At 39.6% G+C, this 21,810-nt stretch overlaps 1 protein-coding gene across 2 annotated transcripts; it reads right to left on the minus strand.

Moving 5' to 3' along the window:
- Nucleotides 1-3,728: 3,728 nt before the first annotated feature.
- On the minus strand, nt 3,729-15,191 carry LOC134532743 (aminoacyl tRNA synthase complex-interacting multifunctional protein 1). 2 transcript variants are annotated; one of them, XM_063369554.1, is made up of 4 exons: nt 14,990-15,190; nt 10,844-10,978; nt 8,569-8,904; nt 3,729-6,638 (listed from the first exon to the last, which is right to left on the minus strand). In XM_063369554.1, exons 1-4 carry the CDS (start codon nt 15,068-15,070, stop codon nt 6,267-6,269), a joined length of 924 nt encoding a protein of 307 aa, XP_063225624.1. In that variant the 5' UTR covers nt 15,071-15,190; the 3' UTR covers nt 3,729-6,266. The 2 variants fall into 2 exon arrangements, with proteins under 2 accessions (XP_063225624.1, XP_063225625.1); XM_063369555.1 differs by lacking the exon at nt 10,844-10,978 and having other exon boundaries at nt 14,990-15,191.
- Between the last annotated feature and the right edge of the window lie 6,619 nt (nt 15,192-21,810).

The following is a 21,810-nucleotide window of genomic DNA, read 5'->3' on the forward strand; positions in this document are numbered from 1 at the left end:
CTTAAATGCATAATGTCATTGTTGGAGTATTTTTTTTCCTTCATAATTTATAGTTCAGAAAATATCTTAGCTATGTTGAAAGTTTATACAACAAGCTCTTAATGCACTGGCTAAAATTCTGAGAAACTGTACTAAAGTCTAAAGAGTATAAGTAAACATTTCTTCAGGGTCTATTAACATCTAGGTTATTTATATGTTATAACATAGTATAAATATTTAAATTGCCACAGTATTATTACACCATATTTAGCTAGCTTTGCACAGTTTACATTAAAATGTTTTACATTAGCTCATCACAGTCCACTGTGATTTCTGAATAGTCACCTATTGGATACATTACCATTAAGGATTCACAAAAAATGAATTGTAATGTTTGAAGACATAATTTTCCAGCACCTTTTGCTAACAGATAGCAATAATCATACTCACTGATAGTGATGCAGTGTTGAACCCATGAGCTACGAAATCTGGTTGTCTCTGCACAAAGTACTACTGACTGATCAAAAAGTATGCTGGTAAAAAAATTCACATTACTTTGTGGAAACATTAACATTGAAATGCATTAACTATCAGTAAAAAATTATCTAATTTAAGTTTTAACACTTAAGTAACATTCTATTTTAATTATAAAAAACTATTACCTTTGTCACAAGAAAATAATTATGAACAGAATAAGCTACTGGTAAAGTACTGGAAAATTGTGATTGGGCATAATTACAAGTACCTTTTACAAATACACTTAATAATGTGAGACTTTCATAATTTTTTGTTTGCTGTTGTACACTAGTCCAATAGATGGAGATGGCAGAAAATATGTGCTATCAACATTACTTTTGTATAAAATTTACAGTACCAACATTATGATAGTAGAAAAGCAATTTTTTCTATTAGCAAATCAGCTCGACAAATAGCGTGACAAGAGACAATGCATTTCAAGGTGGCGGTTCTCTGTGGTAGAGGAGGGGAGGGGACAGCAACCTAGGTGCTGCGTCGAAAATCGCACACACTCCGATGCCCTTCACAGACTTGTTGCTACGTAGCTCCTCTAATCTTAAGTTCTCTTGCAGTCATCCTCCCCTTCAGAGAGTGGAGCAACCCAGCGACGACACTCTAAAATTAAAACAAATATCGACAACCACAAAACATCAGAAATTTATATCGCACAAGTTTACGTCAGTCTCTGGCTCATTATGGTTTAACTTACGTTTGGACAAGTTTTAAAATTTTATATTTGAAACAAAAATTGAGCAAGACACTAAAGTGCAGTTAATAACGTACAGTAACTCGAAATGTTATTTAAACATTAAAGGGAAAAAAAAAATTACTTTAGTAATTTCACGTGCTTACTTACGTACATGATATTCAAGTTAATAAACCTTTACAAGAGAGATTTTCTCGAAAAACATTTAAGCTTTCTAGTCAGCTGGCAGCATCCAAGTGGAAAAATACTATGACGGCATGCGGATCATTGCGAATGGCTAGGATATTTGACAGACGATGGACGACAGTTGCGACAGTTCATCGAGAGTCCAGCTTAACAAAGATTTCCTGGTTTTGTGCAATGAAGAAAAAAAACTATTGGTTAGTTTACACCAACAGCAAACTGTCTCGTGGCCCCAGACTGCTGTCTCTGTAAAGAGTACTGGATCAGTGCTCTAGCACATGCTCGTGAGCGGGTTGTTGCCCCCCCCCCCCCCCCAACCTTCCTTCCTCCCAAACGCTATACTTGCTAACCAGCGCTACACGAGCTGTGACGTCCGCATGTAACTTGTTAGCGCCAGTCGGCAAACTACAGCTAAATGCTCTCGCTGTCATGTCACGATTGATGCGCCTGTGTTTCCTCTTCACATTTCCACGTTCACATCCTGGTTGACACTCGTGATAAAATAAGAGACAAACACGCTCAAATGGATCTTGCGAACTTAGTAGATGCCTTTCATTTTATGCACGAGCAAAGAAAATTTTATGGAAACATGCTTATTTGTAGTGCTTACTCACCACATAATGAACTGATTTGAGAAGAATATACCAAAATATAGTTCATTCTATTATCTGACTGACTGAATACATTCAAAAATTCAAATAATACTACTTTAACTGAACTTTTCCAATAAATGAGTAACTTATTCTCATCACTTCACCTTGAGCAGAATTAACTACTAATTACGGTTAAATGTCACTATAAAATGTACCTAGGGAAAAACATTTAACAGTAGAACATTAGAAAAACCTTTAAAGAGAGATTTCACTGTAGATTAATTTCCAAACAAACAGGTACTTTACTAATGGAGCATGCACATGTGAAAAGCAATTTTTTGAAGTCAGCAATCAGCATCACTTTAATCATAAAACATTTCTTTGCTGCACAACTCTCCACACGTGTAAAGCGTAAGGTAGAGCACAGAAAGGAAGACTTGCTGTCTTGGTTTCCCCCACTGATAATTTTCCATGAGAAGCTAATATTTGCAAAGCGCATGTAATCAGGTGATAGTGATTTGTTTTTGCAGATTCCTGCCTATTTTTAAAATTTGATTCAAAATAAAATGGAATGTTTGTTATTAAATATTATACTTTTTTTAAAATTTGTGTAACCGCCCCTAGACAAAAAACTTGGAAAAAAAAAAATTAAAAACCAATTTTTTTCTCCAAAACTAGTATTCTCTAAAAAAAATTCTACCTCCCGGTTGCTACTTTTTTTTATATGAGCACCATTGAGATTAATACATTAGCAGTGCAGTTACAGTAAACAGAAGACTACACTATGAATCACTGATACATTTCATTTTCAATATTAACATTAAGACTTCTATCTAGTGAAACATGAAAAAATTACATATTTGCAATGTTAGTTTCAACTTTATAGTAAAAAAGTAGGTACTATCTATTATTTAGTTAATTTTAAATAATTATGAGTGTGGTGATCAAAATAAATATTATAAATAGCAATCATCATGATTTCAACGAAAACCATTAGTGATGAAATTGTGCATTTTTTTAAGTTGGGTTGCAACTGTGGCATTTGAGAGCTGTGCATAGCAAAATTCTAACTCTGAAACTTTTGAAATCCATTTTTGAAATTACAGCAGACTGCAGGCCTTCATGGCCAGTGTCTGCTAAACATCTGGGATTTTGATGTTAGGAATGTTGCCATGCAGAGCGAAATGTTGGTACACACTATCACTGCCAAGACACTGTTACAATGTTTAATACGTACTAACCATGTCGGAGAGTTGTCGAAAATGTGAAACAAAATGATAAAATTATCTGAAATCAAACATTACAAAATACAAAATTATAAATCAACTAGTTTTGAATACGAGTTAACATCATTCTAGCAGAACAGCATACATTGATGCGTTAATGGTGAAAATGATGGCAGGTTTCTTCTAAAACCAGTCTTATTATTCTTGGTTAGTTGCCCACTTGTTTGGGAGAGCTTGCTACGAGAGCTGACAGACAGATTTATGATGCAATGTTTTCACAGCAGCAAATAAGTGCATTAAAGGGATTGTAAATAATCAGGTTAGAAGGGGTGTGAGACACAGATGGTGAGAGAGAGTAAAGCTAACAAGGAATACTTTCTGCATCATAAATAAATTTTTTCTCAAAAAAACAATTACACACATCCTTGAAAAACGCCTTTCTCGACACTTGATACCTTGCAGTCCAACTAGCTGCATGCATTAACTCATAAAAAGTGTTTGAAAAAAAAAAATTAACAAACAGAATTTGAAAAATTTCGTATTTTTATTTGCATACTTAATACAGGCATGGTAAAGGCACAAAATACACTTTTGCTTTTAGTAAATTGTAAACAGTATTAAAATTGGACGTGAAAAATATAAATAACAAGCCTTCAGTTTACCCTGCACATCACACTGTAGAGTAGGGGATCCGAGTATTTTGCACAACACAAACCAAGCATGATGAATCGGCCTCTGCCTCATTGCATACCAGCATCACAGGGGAAGGGGTGGATAGGAACTGAAAGGTGCTATCCTAGTTTCAAAAGTTTAAGATCATAACAATTTGGAATTGTTTGTCACTGAAAATATGTCTTCGCAGAGAACACACAAACAGAATTTTTCGGCTGCGACTGTTGACAATATTATTACACTTGAAGTCATTTTTAAATACAGATACATATAAGGTTCAGCTTAACGATGATATTCTCACAAATCTGTAATAAAATTTCCCCTCTTTTCTCTGACTTATTTTTTAAAATACCTATTTTAAATTTTTCATAGAGAAATAAAGAAAATTCTGCTTCCACCATCCCCATAATCTGGCCTAGAATTACAAAACAACAGTGAAAATTATTACAACTTTTTATAGCTAAAGGAATGCTTTCAAAGTCTGGGCAAACTGGAGCATGACATTTTCCCCTCAAATTAATAATCACTGGAAAATTTGTATGACTTTTCCAGAATTTAACGAAAATACTGTAATGAAATTGTACTGTATTTTGTCGATAGAAAATTTAATAAGTAATTTTTTTGATAACAGCAGCTATAATCTTTTTATTATAAATTACAGCATTACTCTATCTCTATGCTTGTGCATAAAATCTCTGTGGAAACTTGTATGATTTTTTTTATATAGGCTAAATCCTGTTTGTAATCAAATGTGTTAGTTTTTAAAAACAAGGGCAAGGACAAATAAATGAAAGTGATTATTAAGAACATTGAGTTTTGTAACAAATACTTAATTTAGAAGGCTGAAAAGAACTGTCATTTTTAATGTGATAATATATTTATTAATTAAAGTCCTACACCGAATTTAAAGGGATATCTACGGAGCAATATTGAAGAATGTGAATTTGACACTTGTAAAAAAAAACATTAATAGACGATTACTAGCTAGATGAAGATTCGCTGCTTTTAAAATAACTCTTAACGTATACTACTACAGGACTGAATCAACATTCAAGTTCATCAGCTTCTGTTCATTGCTATAAAAGACTACAAAAATTAATATTTTTAAGATTTTGGTATTGATTCGATATTTCTACAATTGTATGTATGGTGATGATGCGTTGCTGCTTCAGGTATATGTGTGTTTAGTTAGTAATAGATTAATATTGCAAAATAGGTTAGTTGAATCCAAAATTCTTCATATTATCATTGATTTCTATTAAAGTTTGTATAATTCATAATTTAAATTTAACTTAGATTAACTTTGTATATTGCACAACTATTCCTGATAAACTTAGTATATTCCCTCAGAAGTCCTGACAAATTTTGTTTAATTAGTCTTAGTGCTATTTTAAATGAGATAGATTTGTTTACTGAGGCTAATTACTGTTTGGAAATTTTTTTTTTAATTTTCGTATTATTTAAGTATCAACCATTAATTTTGAATACAATTAATTAATTAGTTGTATATTGCTTAACATTTAATTATATTTCTTGAAATATTTTCCTTTTAATATTGTAGTACTTAATTCGAAGATTTCGGTACATACAACTAAATTAATTTGGCACTCTTTTCAGTTAAGTGATTATATTGCCTGAACAGTAATTTTAGATCAGTAATATTTTACCTTACCGGGCATTTTGGTTATTGATACACTTACAGAAAGATACCTCATAGGTATTAAAGTGTAGTTTGAATTTCAATGATAAATAAATAAATAAATATATATATAATAAAAATAAAATTTCAATACTCTAAATTTCCCTGTCCAATTCCAACTGCCCTGATTTTCCAGCATGTGAACATTCTACATAACAATCCACATTGGGTTACTGCATTTTGACATTATTTTAATTTAGTTGCAAATCCCACAATGGTTTCACTATACAAGCATTACTATGTAATTAGTAATAACTTTCTATTTTGAATTTTTGCACAGTAAATATTTTACATTACATCTGAATATTTATAAAAAAAAAAGTCAGACAAATATTTACAATTCAAATTTTTTCCTTGTAATAGCATTATTGTTACTCATTTAAAGTTCAATTTCTGTCTTTGAAAAACTGGGTAATGCATACAAGTTTACTTCCATAGTCTTAGTTTCGAAATATTTATTCATGAAGATCAGGAATCAGCGAGGAACCAAAAATCCAAAATGGGTGTTGAAGCAAGAGAGTTATTACTGAACCTCAATGACTTCATACGGAAAAAATATTTGTCGCAACCAATCGCTCTTAACTCCAGGCATTCCGTTAAATTTAGTGCAACATATATTTCAGCGAAACAATAAAAATATTGTTTTGACGTAGGAAATGTTAGGTTCCCAACCATCCCCCTCGAGTAAAGCTCTACTTGATATGGACGCCCGCGAGCGTGGGAGCCGACACCACACCCTTCCCTGGGACAGCGAGAGGCACGCCCTTGTACGTGGCCACTCCGGCCCCGTCCGTCAGCAGGTCGGGGGCCACCGTCTCGAACACCTTCTTCTTGGGGTTGAGGACGAGGTCGGGCGCTCGGGGGTAGCCCTCCACGTGCACGAGGTCTCCCGGGACGCTGCCCCCCGGGGGCGCCAGGATCTCCACCTTGTCCGGGGAGCTGGCGCACATCACCATCGCCTCGGACGTGACGCCCCGCATCTTGGCCGGCTTCAGGTTGCACAGGAGAACCGCCATGCGACCCTGCATGTCCTCCAAGGGCACGTGCTTCACCAGACCGCTGACCTGGGACAGCATCACACTAGTGTCGGCGGGAGGCGTGCCCTTCTTGTGTGAGGGGCCCGCTTAGTCAGTTGGTGAGGCGGGATGACAAGCACGACACTCGCTGTATTGCAAGGGTGTGAACTAGTGCGCAGTTTTCTCATCATGCATAGGTAGAGACCGGAAAAATTCGCGAATTCATTTCGCAATAGGCTGAAATTCAAATAGTTATACCTAGGGACCGGAAAAATTCGCGGGTTCAATGACCTGCAGGATGAACTCCATAGTTCTACGTACACTCGGTCAAATGCCACCCACTCATTGGCTGCTGTCTTGTGAGACGTCCCAACGTAGCAGCCTGTGATTTGATAAAGCTTTGGTCGGGTGTTTGTCATTGGCCCAGAGTCATCCAGGTGAGTTGTAAGCCAATAGCAGAGGCAGCACTGAGGTATAACTGTTTGTATTTTAGCCTATCGCGAAATTAATTCGCGAATTTTTCCGGTCTCTAGTTATACCTCAATGCTGCCTCTGCTATTGGCTCACAACTCTCCTGGATGACTCTGGGCCAATGAGAAACACACAACCAAAGCTGTATCGAATCTCAGGCTGTTACCTTGGGATGTCTCACAAGACAGCAGCCAATGAGTGGGCGACATTTACCCAAGTGTACGTAGAACTATGGAGTTCATCCTACAGGTCACTGAACCCACGAATTTTTCCGGTCCCTATGCATAGGCCATCTATGAGATCTGAGTGGTAGCCATAACCATATGTGGTGGAGGAATGAAGATGATGGTGTGATGCGAGGCCCTTGAGTGCTTTCAAGAATCTCTACCATGCCTAAAAATTGTTCAGAAAACATAACATTTTGACGATTTCAGCACTCTAAAACTAATTTAAAAAAAAAAATATATGGAAACAAAACTACTTAATATATATACTATTCTTAAATGCTTTTCATAAACAGACATTACTTTTGATACCTAGAGCAGTTTCATAATTACTTGGTGTTTTTCTGAAGCTCTACACACCGTATGTGTGCCCGGGTAGGCGGGGCCCTAAAAGGTTTGCCATATTGTTTCTACCTACTCTCAAAGTTTCCATGGTACGTTAAGGAATGCCATCTGGAATGCATTAATTAATTTAAATCCATACTGTTGACTCTTATTGTACTTATGTTTTATAATTACTATTGTTTTTTTTTCCCAGCTATGTCCTCATTTTAGGAAAATAAACAATACTATTATCTAAATTTGCTTTTGCTGAAAAAAAGTTTCTATGAAGTACAGTTAATTCTTTCCATTTGTATACAGAGAGCATTACACTCAACATGTTAATTTAATGTTAAAATATAGTGGTTCCCCCCCCCCCCTCCCTTCGCTTCTAGAGAGACCAGGTAAAAAAAAGTTACAAAGTGCAGAACATGTAAAGAATGGGAAATTTATACTGGCTAAGAATCACAAAGAGAGAGTCAGAATACGACTGACAAAATCCCCTTGCAGGTTCATCACGAAAAAACAAGTTGAAAACATACAAACTGACGTATGGTCCACAAGTGCTCCACAAGGCTGGTGCGTTATGTACAGCTTTGAAATTGGAGCTGAACAACTAGTTTATTGCAAATAACATAAAAAGTATTCAAGATGGCACACTAAGCATATCTACAATGATTACCAAACCAAGATCTAAAACCACAGCAAATCTTGTAGTCATAAAATTATTTTGTTATTTTCCATTTTCTTTTTTCCTTATTTTCCATACATTTGCTATGTAACCTTAATATTTCAAAGAAATCATGTTAAGACAGCAATGAGTTTTGTGGTGGTTGCAGATATCTGTTCAATTAAACACAATCCACATAGTGTATAAGTATATAATTGTTCAAATTCTACTAAGTATAACTGACTTTAAATATGCACAGTTTCAACACTTTCATCAAAAAATTAAATCTCACCACGGTGCGGCACTTCTCTTCTCCAACGTCAACTTGCTCCAGGTATAACGAATCTGCGTCCGGGTGTCTCTTCGCCTCCACTATTCGTCCCACGCGCAAATCCAACCGTCCCACGTCCACAGGCGGCTCTTCGCTTGTGGCTTTGCCCTTTTTACTTTCATCGCCGACTTGCTGCTTCTTCTCCTTCTTCTTTCGATCTTCGGGTTTACTTTCCACCGGCGCGTCCTCGACTGGGGGCTTGACTTTCACTTCCGAGCTGCCAGTCCGTTCCTTTTGCTGTGGAAGTCTTTCACCACAAGCTGCTGTCGAAACCCCATTTTGAGATGGCAGCGGGATCTTTGGCGGGAAACAAAATGGAAAAAAATAATAATAATATTAATCACTACTATTATCATAAACAAAATATGTACTTACAATATGCACCAAGAAACCATTTCAATTTTAAAAACTAAAACAATTACTGAAAATTTCTTATATCAATATACAGAAAATTTCTTAAATAATAATCATAATGAATCAGCTTTTATATTTTTAAAATTATCAAAAATGGTATGCAAATCAGCAAATTCTTTTGTTGGTTTGATTAAATACTGAATTTATTTGATTTCAATATGCATTTAGAGCTCATAGAATGGGATGCACTTAACAACTGATGAAATCATATTTTCTGAGTTTGTTGTAATCTACAATGCACCAATTTATTAAGTTTTTTTGATATTGGAAAATAGGGTGCAGCATACATTAGTGATGACTTCCTACACCTACAGGTAAACTCATAAATATTCGTAGTATGTACAGATAGAACAAATTATTTAGCAAGCCAGTAATTCAGTAAATGACACAAGAAACAGGGCAGCTTTGTCAACTGTCAACACATAATGTAGACAATCACAGGCACGACATTATGAAAGCGAGGCTCCTGTCCATTTTGGAATAACACAGAGTAATTTACACAGGAAAGAACAAACACTCCTTACTTAAGGTTAAAGACTTATACAGCCAGTGCACAAACGACTTTAGGTTAGTAAACTACATTTAAGATAAAGAAATGAGCCACCATTTAAGATAAAAATATGAGCCACCATTCATTACCAATCAACTTAAATTAAAACAGATCTACATCTTAATTATTTTAGAAAAAACATTTTCTTTCAGAGAAAGTAAGGATCGATGGTGTCTTAAATTTGAGTAGATGTGATACTTTAGTGCAGGTTGGACTGTTACCAGCAGTCCTGCAGCAGCCCTGGATAAACTCAACCATGTGTGTAACCCGTGATGTAGTCTGTGTCAAGTAAATTGTTTGCAATTTGACATTTCTCAAAAGTGATACCAATTAACTCATTTCCCAATGCCACTTACAAAGCAACACATGATGTTTGTTTACTCACCCTGACAACCAGTTTACACGAGGACTACTTGCACTACTTTTGATAACTTTTAAATATGATACTAGTTACATGACATAGACCTTGAAAATTCCAATTTTTATGACAGTTTTTTAGTGTTACCATATTCCTTATTCACGTGGTAGCATATGGAACTGCTTTATTTTGCAAATAGTAGCCTTTTTAAGTTTCACTAAATTAATTTGTATTTTCAATGTTGCTCACTTATTCTAGAACGTTACAGAGGTCACCTAAAGGCGAACAGAAGTCATTGGTGAAGACAAGGTTGCATCGCTAGAGTGGGGATGATATTCCATTCTCAGTTGCCTGAAAAATTCCAAGGGAATAGGACAGTTTAGATTGCATCCTCAAGATAAAACTCTCTGATTTAGTTTCATACTGGTATCAACACATTACACAACGCTTATTCGTAGTCACGATAGCCCTTCCATCATCCCGTCACTCTGCAGCGGCACCAAGTCTTGGGACGAGTTTATTAATATGTTTTTTTGGAATCACTGTATAATATGTACTTCAGTGCCGTTCCCTAATGTTTTAATAAATCCAGCATACAATTCCTATGCACAATTCTATCGTTTATCAACTATGTAAAAGTGTGTAATGTAGGCTGAGACGTAAGGTGTGCCCTATGAACAACAGGACCTAACACAGAGCACGTGCACATGACATTGATTCTGTGTTACCGAGTCTCGTAATCCGTGGCATTTGTACCAACATCCTTATTCTATAACAAAATCTCTACCCCAGCCAGGAAAAAGATCATCAGATTCAAGATATAATCATCGGTACTCATCAGTATGTATTTATTATATAGGTATACAAGTATGAAGTCATCATGACTGTATTAAATAACAAGTATTTTAGGTTACCTGTAGCTTGCCATTAGTTACTTCCAACTTGATAAGTTTATCTTTCCATTCTTCAACTTCTTTCCTCAGACGTTCATTTTCTACTTCTAGTTTAACTCTGCCTAGTGATGATGATGACTTCTTTATATCTGCAACCTTAATTAATATTCTGATTAGTAAAATGAACACAGCTACATTATTATTGTTATTATCAGAAAACAGTGAAAAAGATTCCACGGGTCTTTTACTTTTAAGTTTTTTTTAAATGTGATACCTACAACTATAGGAACTGATTCTTTTTCAAGGTTTAGAATAAAATGATTTAAAATCTTGGCAAGGAAGAGGTAAAAATGTCTAACTATTTTATTTAACGACTTGTTGCCGAAGTCATTTGAGACTGACATTATACAACACAATTCAGGCACAACAGATAGGATTCGATCCTGGCCTGTAGTAAGGTCCTGTCCCAACATTTGCCTGCAGTTATTTTGAAAAACACGTAGGTAAAACCAAAATAAGGATGGATTGAGATTCTAACTCGGGTACTGTCAAAAGTAAGTTATAATACTTATTTCACCTCCATCAGAGTAAAAGTTCTGTATCATGTATCAAAGTTTATCCCATTATCCTGTATATTTTGATCTTGCAGTAAATGATGCTTTCTTTTTTAATTAATTATGTTGAAACATCCTTAACATAGCAAAAACCTTGTGATTTAACAAAGATTTATGATCATAAAATGAATATTAAAAAAAATTTAATCAAGATATGACATTATTTGTTATTGTATTGTGATATCGGAGTTTTTGTTTGGCCAGGATATAGAAACACACTAAATTAAAACAGCAGGTAAATTGTAAGGGTCAAGGCTTTCTCATCAAAAATTATAAAATTCCAAATGATGTGTTTGTTGTGTTTTTGAAAACTTCAGATGTTCCCCAACTTAACCCTGAAAAGAGTGTTTCAAAATTCCTTGGTTTCTAAGAAATTACCGTTTCTAGGATACATCAGGCAGTCCATGCAGTGACTTGGTCACCGCAATTGTACTTAGCATAGCCGAGACTGTTTTCAACAGATTGGCCTGATTGTTGTCACCGCCTTAATATTTACTTGATACTAGCTGCAACTTGATCCTGTGGTTCTCCAGAGATCCTTAGTAATACAGAATAGCCGAGACTGTTTTCTAAAAGACAGGGATGTTTAATGTCAGTATGTTACGACCAGGGCCAAGACTGTTTTCCACCCTAATTACACACAATTAGGGTAGAAAACTGTCTTGACCCTGTGCACAATGTACTGACATTAAACATTCCTGTTTTTTAGAAAGCCTTGACTAGCTGTAATCTAAGGATCTATGAAGAACCATAGGATTTAAGCTTTTCTCAAGTAAACAGTAGGGCAGTGACAACTGGGGAAACAGTTTCGATATACGAATAAAGGACATAAGCTTAGATGTGTGATACAGAATTACTACAAAAAATACCATTTACGTTATCAGCTACATAAAGAACTATTACGGATAAAATTTGGTGAGCAGTATCTTGCATTGAGAAAATTTAGAGTATTTAGAACTTTATTTATTAATATGTAGAGTCGCGGTATATGCGAAAAAAAATGCTAAAAATCCGAAAATACTTTTATTCTTTTCAAATCAACCGGCAGAGATAATAAATTCCAAATACTTTAGGAGATATCGAATTTTTTAATTTTCATCACAATACCTGCGTATTCATGCTGCGATTACCATTGTTTCTTGTTTACGAGTATATTTATATTTCTTATTGGACAATTTTGTCACGTGACAGTTCCGTAATTGGCCAGTATTCAAATGAACCAATACGTGATTATTTATTTATTTATTAATGTTCCGTGAGAGGTATCGCGACGTAGGCGAACGACTACATCATTTCCTTCTAATGGCAAAGGAAATGTACCCGCCTCCAACTTAGGTGGGCTTTTAACGTTTCTAATTTTAAAGTCTTATTTTTAATTTGGATATTGTTGCGCAAGTAATAAGTAACAAAAAAATTTACGTGAGTTCTTAATGTTCATCATTTGTCCGGGTTTGTTAGGTCAGGTCAGTTACATTATAAATACTTTAAAACTAAAGAACCATTGAAATTAAATCATATTATTTTTAACGTACGCTTAGTTTGAAAGTATTCATAATGTAACTGACCTGACATAATCGACCATTTTAGTTCCTACTGATTATCCTTTGTCACGGTTTGTTTGGTCAGGTCAGTTACATTATAAATATTTTAAAACTAAACAGCCATTAAAATTAATTCACATTATTTTTTATGTCCGCTTAGTTTGAAAGCATTAATAATGTAACTGACCTGAACTAATCGACCATTTTATTTATTACGCATTCACGAACACACGGCAAAATAACAAAAATGGCGTCGTTCAAATGGCTGTACAGGTGTTGTATTGCTAAATTAAAAAATTTGATATCTCCTAAAGTATTTGGAATTTCTAATCTCCGCCGGTTTTAATGAAAAGAGGAAGTGATAATAAAAGTAATTTCAGATTTTTAGAATTTTTTTTTCGCAAATACCGCTACTCTACATGTTCAAAATTAAAAAATTCAATATCTCCTAAAGTATTTGGAATTTCTTATCTCCGCCGGTTGATTTGAAAAGAGGAAGTGAAAGAGCATAGAATAAAAGTATTTTCGGATTTTTAGCATTTTTTTTGGCATATACCGCTACTCTACATATTTACCCTTTATTTATTACATTATGTTGAGTAATTGTAAAGGTTACGAGTTATTCTAGCAATAACTTAATAAACAATAAAGATGCTATGTTTTCTGGCTGCTTCTAATTTTATCCATTAATTCACTCTGTATTTCATAAACTAATTTCAAAAAAAGGACTTATTATTACTTAACCTGCAATTGGGCTTTCACCCGGTGGCAAGAACTCCCACTCACTCCCCTCTCCCCCCCCCCCCTCCATCAGCTTTCTCCTCAGCTCCCTCCCATCCCTGACCTCCACCATTTCCTCCCCCAGCCCATTCCACTCCCTCCCCGTCCTCACCAGGAAGGTGTTCCGCCCTCTCTCTGTCCGCCTCCACACCCTCTGGAGCTTACATCTGTGGTCTCTTCGTCCTCTGTACTCCCCTCTATGTACTTTGCTTCCCAATTGCCCCCATCCCCCTTCCCCCTTCAGCACCTTGAACATCCTGACCAACCTTTCCACTCTTCTTCTCCTCTGTAACGTTTCCCACCCCAACTCCTTAATCATTTCCGTTGGGCTATGCAGTTTCCCATCCTGCCCCTCCCTCCTTCTCCACATTCCCATCACCCACCTAGCCGCTCTGCGCTGCACCCCTTCCAGCTCCTTCACCTCAGTCACCAGGTAGGGGTCCCAGACCGCCGCCGCATACTCCAACATTGGCCTGACCAATGTGGAGTATGCCTTCTCCTTTGTCCTCCTCCCAGCTCCCTGCAGGGTCCTACCAAGCAACCCCAGCGCCTGCCTTCCCCTCCTGACCACCCCCTCTATGTGCTCCGCCCATCCTAGGTCATTTTTCAGTGTCACCCCCAGGTACTTATATCCTGCTGCCTCTCTTATCTCCTGCCCCTTCCAGTAATATACATTTCGTGTGACTTTCCTCCTCTTTGTAAATCTGACAACTTTTGTCTTACCAACATTCAAGGACATTCCATTTTTCTCCGTCCATTGCTCCAACCTTATCAAGTCCTCTGTTAAACATCCCCCTTCCCCCACAACCTCATACACTACACAGTCATCTGCAAATAGCCTCCATCTGGCTTTCATGCCCTCCCCCAGATCGTTTATCATAATTGTGAACAACAGAGGCCCCAGCACACTCCCCTGTGGCACCCCCGACGTCACTTCCCCCTCCTCGGAGCTTTCCTCACCCACTCTCACTCTTTGTCTTCTATTCCTCAGGAAATCACCCACCCAGTTTACCACCCTTCCATCCCTCACCAGCAACTCAACCTTTTCCATTAACCTCCTATTAAAGGGCAGTTAGATGGATTTGCCCAACACGAAAACTCTCTTTTCCTTTTTAATATAACTAACACAAGATTCTTCAGAACACTTAACAATCTGATTTTGATGAAACACGGATTGTCATAACCTAACAAATATGAAAACAATGTCGTATTTTATAGTTAACATATACTACCTCCAGTTTTAACGATTCAATTAATTTCTCCGCTTCAACAGCACGCAGTTCTAGTCTCTCGAGAACATTTGAAGAAGCCATTTGATTTTAACACGATAAATATCGCAAAATACGAATTTTGAAGTTACGCAGAACAGCAACAGCGTGTCATTTCACGTGTTGACATATTTCCCTCAGCAATTTCTATACGGTATCATAGAGAACAACAACTTGGTCAAAATGTGGGGTAAATGCCAAACATGTCTATTACAAAATGTAAACATAATAATTGTAATATACGAATTTGGAAACGTCCACAGATTGAAGTATTACTGTTATTTATTATTAATTGAAGTTGTACCTCCTATAGCAGTAAGGCTCAGTCCCTGCCCCACCAGTAACAAACCCCACTGACGGAAGGCACCTGCCTATAAACTGAAACGAATCAAGTACAAAACCGCATGTGACATGCAAACAGTATACCCCTGTGTTTTGTGCTACCATCCCATAAAGTCAATTCTCAAGTATTCACGTGAACACCCAGTTAATCAATATGGACACAGTTCCGCCCACAAGAAAATATGTATTTTAAAATATGTGTATTTAGTCACCAAAGGCACCATGTATTAATACCTATTATTTTCCTTGCGCCCAGGGACCTTAATTAAACCACAGTGCAATATGATCATAATAACCATTTTGACGTGATAACGTCTTATAAATCGATAAATGCAGGCTGCACGCACCTAAAAGCATGACTTATCGTCACGTTCCGCCTGAGCCAAGCGTGCAAGAACCGGCCAACCACCATGCTATAATATAAAACAAGTTAAGGTGGACTTAAAAGCAGCAATTTAAAAAATTTTATTTATTTTCCAATTTCGTCATTTCAAATTAACAATTTATTGACATTGATTTGATTTCAGTTTATTTCTATAACTAATTGTTCGTGATTATATTTAAACAAATGACATTGTACGGCCGAAGGCCACCCCAAAGCCCGACCTGCACCCGCCAGTACTCGGCTCCGCTAACGGAAAGCGCCCCTAGCCATGGCCCACCTGAGTCAAGTGAGCGAACCGCAGCCCAAGGTAGAGAATAGCGAACCATTTTAATTACACATGCAACGCACTCCCCGTGCCTACAAAATTCCCCACACAATAATTATTTAATCAGAAACAAACAAAAGCCCCTAATTAATAGAGTGCGACGTAGTAGTGCCCGGGTCACTCACGTGTAGCTTTCTACTAAAACAGCTGTGAGTGCAACCCTTGCGGCCTTCAGCCTAAATTCAGTAGTGAAATGTGTGACGTAACGCAAACCGCCCCAAATTAGCATTATCATTCGCCACTGGAGTAGTTATCAAGAAACAGACAGTCTCCAGCTTGACTCTAATATTCAAACTTATTTTAAACAAACTTATTAAATGTCATTTATAAAACATATATAGATATTAAATTAATCATTATGTTTTATTATGTGAATTTAGAGCCACTTAAATTTAGTTAATTATATAGATTTTTACGAATAACGGAACTTTAGAAACTCTGGCGCGACAGGGAGCCCACCACTCCCCTCGCGCCAGGGCTGCACGCCAGTACAGATCGACTCGGGGACCGGGACGTACGCACGTCCCACGGGGAGCCAGCATTTCTTTGTTTCACCGAACGTCCATCCGGTAATAAAAGTCACAACCAAAACCTTTTTTTAAATACTTCCCGTGTGCGCCTGGTCCTTTTCCGGTGTAGGGCCTAACCCAGCCGCGTCAATTTAACACGCCCCACACAAAGCATTACGTGGGGCCGTGCAGTATACGGTACATGCCGTCTCCCGCCATCCCAGAACTTTAGTTAATCGCCCAGTGCACAGGCACAGGCTACATCCAAGCTTAAACGTGTTTTTAATTTAGTAGCGAGCCGCGGTCCACACAGGTGGGCCCGCGCGTCGCAATTTACCGATTACGAGATTAGCCGACGCTAATCGAACGCTCTCCCTCAACTGCGACTGGTGTGAGGGATTAAAAAGTAAACACATGTAGAGGCACGCAGGTGTCCCTCTCAGATAACGTGTGGAGTGTAGTCGTGTACGTAAGAGCACCACAGGGTGCCGTTTTGTCAAGTGTAATTGTAATAATAGTGTAATCAAAACTTCTACGTGTTCCGACGCCTCACTGGCAGTCATGTACCGCCGAGTAGACCTCGCGCCCAATGTAATGAACCAGTGTAAATCGTGAACAATAAAACGTCCACCCCGCACGTCCCATGCGCGACGTGCGACCCGTAGAACAACCAGAACAGTGTATGTAAATTAACCTAAACAACCCAACCTAATCAGGAAACAAATTCCATCACCGCCGACGGTTCTAGCGGGCCACGCTGGGGCAACGAACCCACGACCATCACACGATTAGACACCGAGCTAGCCTGGCGCCCTCCCGGAACAGAAATCTCTAAGAAAGCCAGCCACCCCAAAAAGGACCTGCGCCCGACCACGAACACGAGACCGCGGCGGACGGCACAAACTATTTAAATTAAATTTTCAAAAACTGTAAATAATATTTGAAAATTAAAAAGTATGCAATTTTTCATCAATCTTTTCTTATGACGTCACGTAAAATTATCGTCCGTAAACCAACTTTACAGACAACCCCTTTTTTTATAATATAAAATCAAGTTTCTTCAAATGAAGTAGATATAAAATTGACATACATTAGTATTTGTTCATGTTTTTTATTAATCAGTTAAGTTCATTTTTAAATGTTTTTTTTTTTTAATTATTTATTATTTTATTTTTCACAATAATATTTAGACTTTCATCGATTTATCGCAGATGCCCTGTTTCATTTAAGTAAGTGTCGTTCATTTAATTTTTAATTAACATATTTTTAATTAATGTTTCTTTTTCTGAGATGATTTTTTAAAACATGAAGTCTGGGTCATGTCGTGTGCCCATCTGGGCGTACCTTCGTCTACCTTTTAATCTCCGCAAACGCAGCCCTCGAGGGGCGGCACTGATTTATGCAAACTACACGGGACGGTTACCTCCCCGCTTAACACGCCCTTGGCATGGGCAGATTACACAAGTGACTGATGGCCGGAACTAATACTGGAATCGTCACCATAGGGACAAGTCCGATACGGAGTTGGTAAGAAGGGCAAAGTGAATCTGTGGCCGAAGTACAGTTCAGGTTGGGATGGAAATATTTACCATAGTTCCGTCCTCGCTGCTGCGTAGCGGACACAAATGCTGGGCGCGGGCGCGGCGGTACCGGTGCCCGGAGAACTCACACACGACTGCAGTGCGTCCCAGAAAACTGAGTCGTTATAAAATGTCACTGCACGCGTTTAGCAACTAGCAGCCCCGCGTGGGCGAAGTCCATACTCCTCGTGGAGTTAAAGAAGTGTGAAGTGTGGGCACATCGGCGTGATACCCTTAACAAAAGAACTTACGTAATACATGTAAATGCTTATGCCTGAGCCACATTTAATTAATTACGGACCACACGGAACATCGCGTGGTCGGTTTAGGGCCGGCCGTGGAGCGGATCAAAACAGATTAAGATTATAGAACTATGGATGACTACATGCTGCTTTTGGCGCAAATGAATGCTTGATGGCGACTGACTCCGCTCCCTGGCAACCCGGCCAGGGAGGCCTCGATTTCCCGTGGAAAGTTACGGAGCGTGGGAAGATGGTGACAGCCAGTTTTGTAACACAAAAGCACCTGGATCAACATGAATTAATGATTTATAGATTTTATAGACATAAGAAGTTTTAGTTTTCCTCTGAATCACAATTACATGTGCACTATGTTTTGCTGGCGCATTGCCACACCCGGCCCGGCGCGTCGCACAACTCAGCTGGCCGTGACTAGCGTCATGCCGTTCGGTGCACTGCCCTAACTGACTCTCCCCGGCCCGTGTGGGTGCTGTGTTCGTTACACTCGTCCTAATCAGGTGTTGAGGACACACAACGGCCTGTGCAACCAGAGGAGCACTGACAGGTGGTGTCAGGGTAATATTAATTTGATTATGTGATCACTGAATGGTTTGGTCGACGAAATATAAGAGATGATCATAATAACACTATTTGTATTGTTGTCCTACCACCTTCTAGCATTTATGAATGATATTGACGCCAACCGTTAGTGCTCCTCGAATCCGCACACACCACTATGGCAGTGTCGCCACCTCGCCCCCTCGCCCCGAGCGTGTGCGACGTGAACGCACCTGTGTGCAGGGTGGTGCAACACCTCGAACATAAGCTGCCCCGCCTAATCGACTGTCGCCCGCGCGATAGTCGACCATGGGGGTACTGTGAGGTGACCTGATTATCTGGACTTTGTAATTAACTTTCAGCGCTCTTAAAAACAATGTTAATTGAGTAATGGCTATGTTTAAATATTATTTGTAATTCTGGACTTTAGAGCGATCAGGCGGCGTGCATGGCCCGGGATTACTTTTGCACACGACACGTTTTCGCGGGAGCGAGGCCGGGGAGTCGTGCGGACGCCACAGCCATCGCCAGTTGATCACCGCCCTCCAAGGAGACTAGTCGCGAGTCGCCCACGGAGCCTCTCGACCTCCGCCCTTGCCATCTCTACCGGAATTGCGTGAGTTTTCAACCCATCAGCTCCGAGCCTCAAGGACAGTCCGGCTAGTCGACCTGAGTTCACCTCTTACTTAATTCGTGCTCATCACCGGAACCCCCAGTGTTACTTAAATACTGTTTAAGGTTAGTGGTGTGAAGTGTGCACGGAACATAAGTGTAGCGCGGCACAAGCCCATCAGAAACGTATCCTGTAGAGCGCGGCTGCACGATGCAGCGCATGTATAGCGTGCCTGATAATAAAACACTTAAATTGAGCCTCCGCGTATCTGTTACAACGCCCGTAGCATAGCGTCCCTGGTGGCTAAAACAGCCGGGGGTAACTCTGTCGGAACGAACCTTACTGCCTGCCGGCCACGTGGCGACGTCACGCCCTGAGTCAAGAGTCTCGGCTACGCACTAGCACGTAGTTAATATTGCTAGTTGGCGCCCAAAAGCAACTCCACATCCTTAACATCACTTTGGCAGAAGGCAGAAGGTGTCAATATGTTATGTTTGCCGTCGTCCGCGGTCTCGTGTTCGAGTCCGGGCGGGAGTTCTAGCGGGGTGGCTGGTCTGATTAACGTTTTATGTTCCGGGAGGGCGCCAGGCTAGCTCGGTGTCTAACCAATGAGGGTTCGTGGTTCGTTGCCCCAGCGTGGTCCGCTAGAACCGTCGGCGGTCTTGCCTGGGAATTTACGTTAAAGAAGAATGCGTGGGATTGCCGTAGTAGCGGCGTGCCTTTATTCAAGGGATTGACGTCACACCATACAATTACTGAGCACAGACATGCCCCTGAGGGCTACTTGTCCGTTGCGAGGTGCAGGCCGGTACATGTTCAATGTTTCGTGGCACTGGTTTCTCGGGTAACAGTATGCAGGCCAAGTACACTTGGTGCAAGAGAGGCGCGCACAGATGACGTGGCGCAAAGTTACATTAACAAAGTACACTTAATGAAAATTAGGCGCGCTCAAATGACGTGGCGCAAAGTTACGTTAACAAGTACACTTAATGAAAATTAGGCGCGCACAAATGACGTGGCGCAAAGTTACGTTAACAAGTACACTTAATGAAAATTAGGCGCGCACAAATGACGTGGCGCAAAGTTACGTTAACAAAGTACACTTAATGAAAGTTAGGCGCGCACAAATGACGTGGCGCAAAGTTACGTTAACAAGTACACTTAATGAAAATTAGGCGCGCACAAATGACGTGGCGCAAAGTTACGTCAACAAAGTACACTTAATGAAAATTAGGCGCGCACAAATGACGTGGCACACAGAGTTTGTGGGCGACTGGAGTCGGCCAGTCCCGTTTAACAAAGTACACTTAATGAAAGTTAGGCGCGCACAAATGACGTGGCGCAAAGTTACGTTAACAAGTACACTTAATGAAAATTAGGCGCGCACAAATGACGTGGCACACAGAGTTTGTGGGCGACTGGAGTCGGCCAGTCCCGTAAGCTATTGTTTCTACGCTGGTGCCGTGCCCACTGGGGTGGTACACGCACCGCCACTAAACTTGGCGAAGATTTCCTTGCGGGTTTGTGGTCAGCGCGAAGGCGCGTGGCCTTAAGAAAAGTTCTGTGGTTTGCGGGAGACGGCCCGTGCCGTATGCTGAAGAGCGACCCTGCGCACCAGGTGTGGTGCGGGACGTCTTTACGTTTACGCGGTCGGATTAGGTCCTGAACCGTAAAAAACGGACCGGGCACGCACGGAGAGGTGAATAGAAAAAGGTTTGGTTTATGCTAAATGACTATATTTACCGGACGTTACTTGCGATGAAGACAATGGTTGTGGTCTCTCCGTGGGACGTAGGTCCGTCCCGGTCCGCGAGTCGAGTAGAACTGCGGAACTGGCATGGCGTCCGGTGGCGCGTCGGCCCCTGCCGCGCCAAGCTTGACCTCATTACGTTAAAAACTAAATGACTGCGTCTGGAAGAGACTTTAAGGTCGCAAAATTCGTAATTAATTGTTTGAGGGGGAATGGGTGTGGTTCGTCTCTAGTCCACTCGGATTTAGTGTGCTTTATAATAATAATGTCTGGTTTGGCCGTTCGGCTCGGTGGCTCGCTCGACTCGGGTGGGCCACGGCCAGGGGTGCGTTCCGTTAGCGGGAGAGTATACTGGCGGGTGCAGGTCGGGCTTAGGGATGGTCGTCGGTCGGACGACGTCATGTTGCTGAAGGTGCCAACTGGTTTAAGTTGAGGGCTTGCGGGCTAGTTCACATCCAGAACACAGAGACTCTCTTTAGGGTGT

This window comes from Bacillus rossius, chromosome 6, assembly GCF_032445375.1.
Source record: "Bacillus rossius redtenbacheri isolate Brsri chromosome 6, Brsri_v3, whole genome shotgun sequence".
NCBI classification, from domain to species: domain Eukaryota; kingdom Metazoa; phylum Arthropoda; class Insecta; order Phasmatodea; family Bacillidae; genus Bacillus; species Bacillus rossius.

What these genes read in the sequence shown, in the direction of transcription:
- LOC134532743 (XM_063369554.1), bottom strand. Translation starts at nt 15,070, where the DNA reads ATGGCTTCTTCAAATGTTCTCGAGAGACTAGAACTGCGTGCTGTTGAA. An exon ending in TTGAATCGTTAAAACTGGAG is followed by an intron (nt 10,979 to 14,989) that starts GTAGTATATGTT and finishes ATATTAATTAAG; the next exon opens with GTTGCAGATATAAAGAAGTC. An exon ending in TAACTAATGGCAAGCTACAG is followed by an intron (nt 8,905 to 10,843) that starts GTAACCTAAAAT and finishes TTCCCGCCAAAG; the next exon opens with ATCCCGCTGCCATCTCAAAA.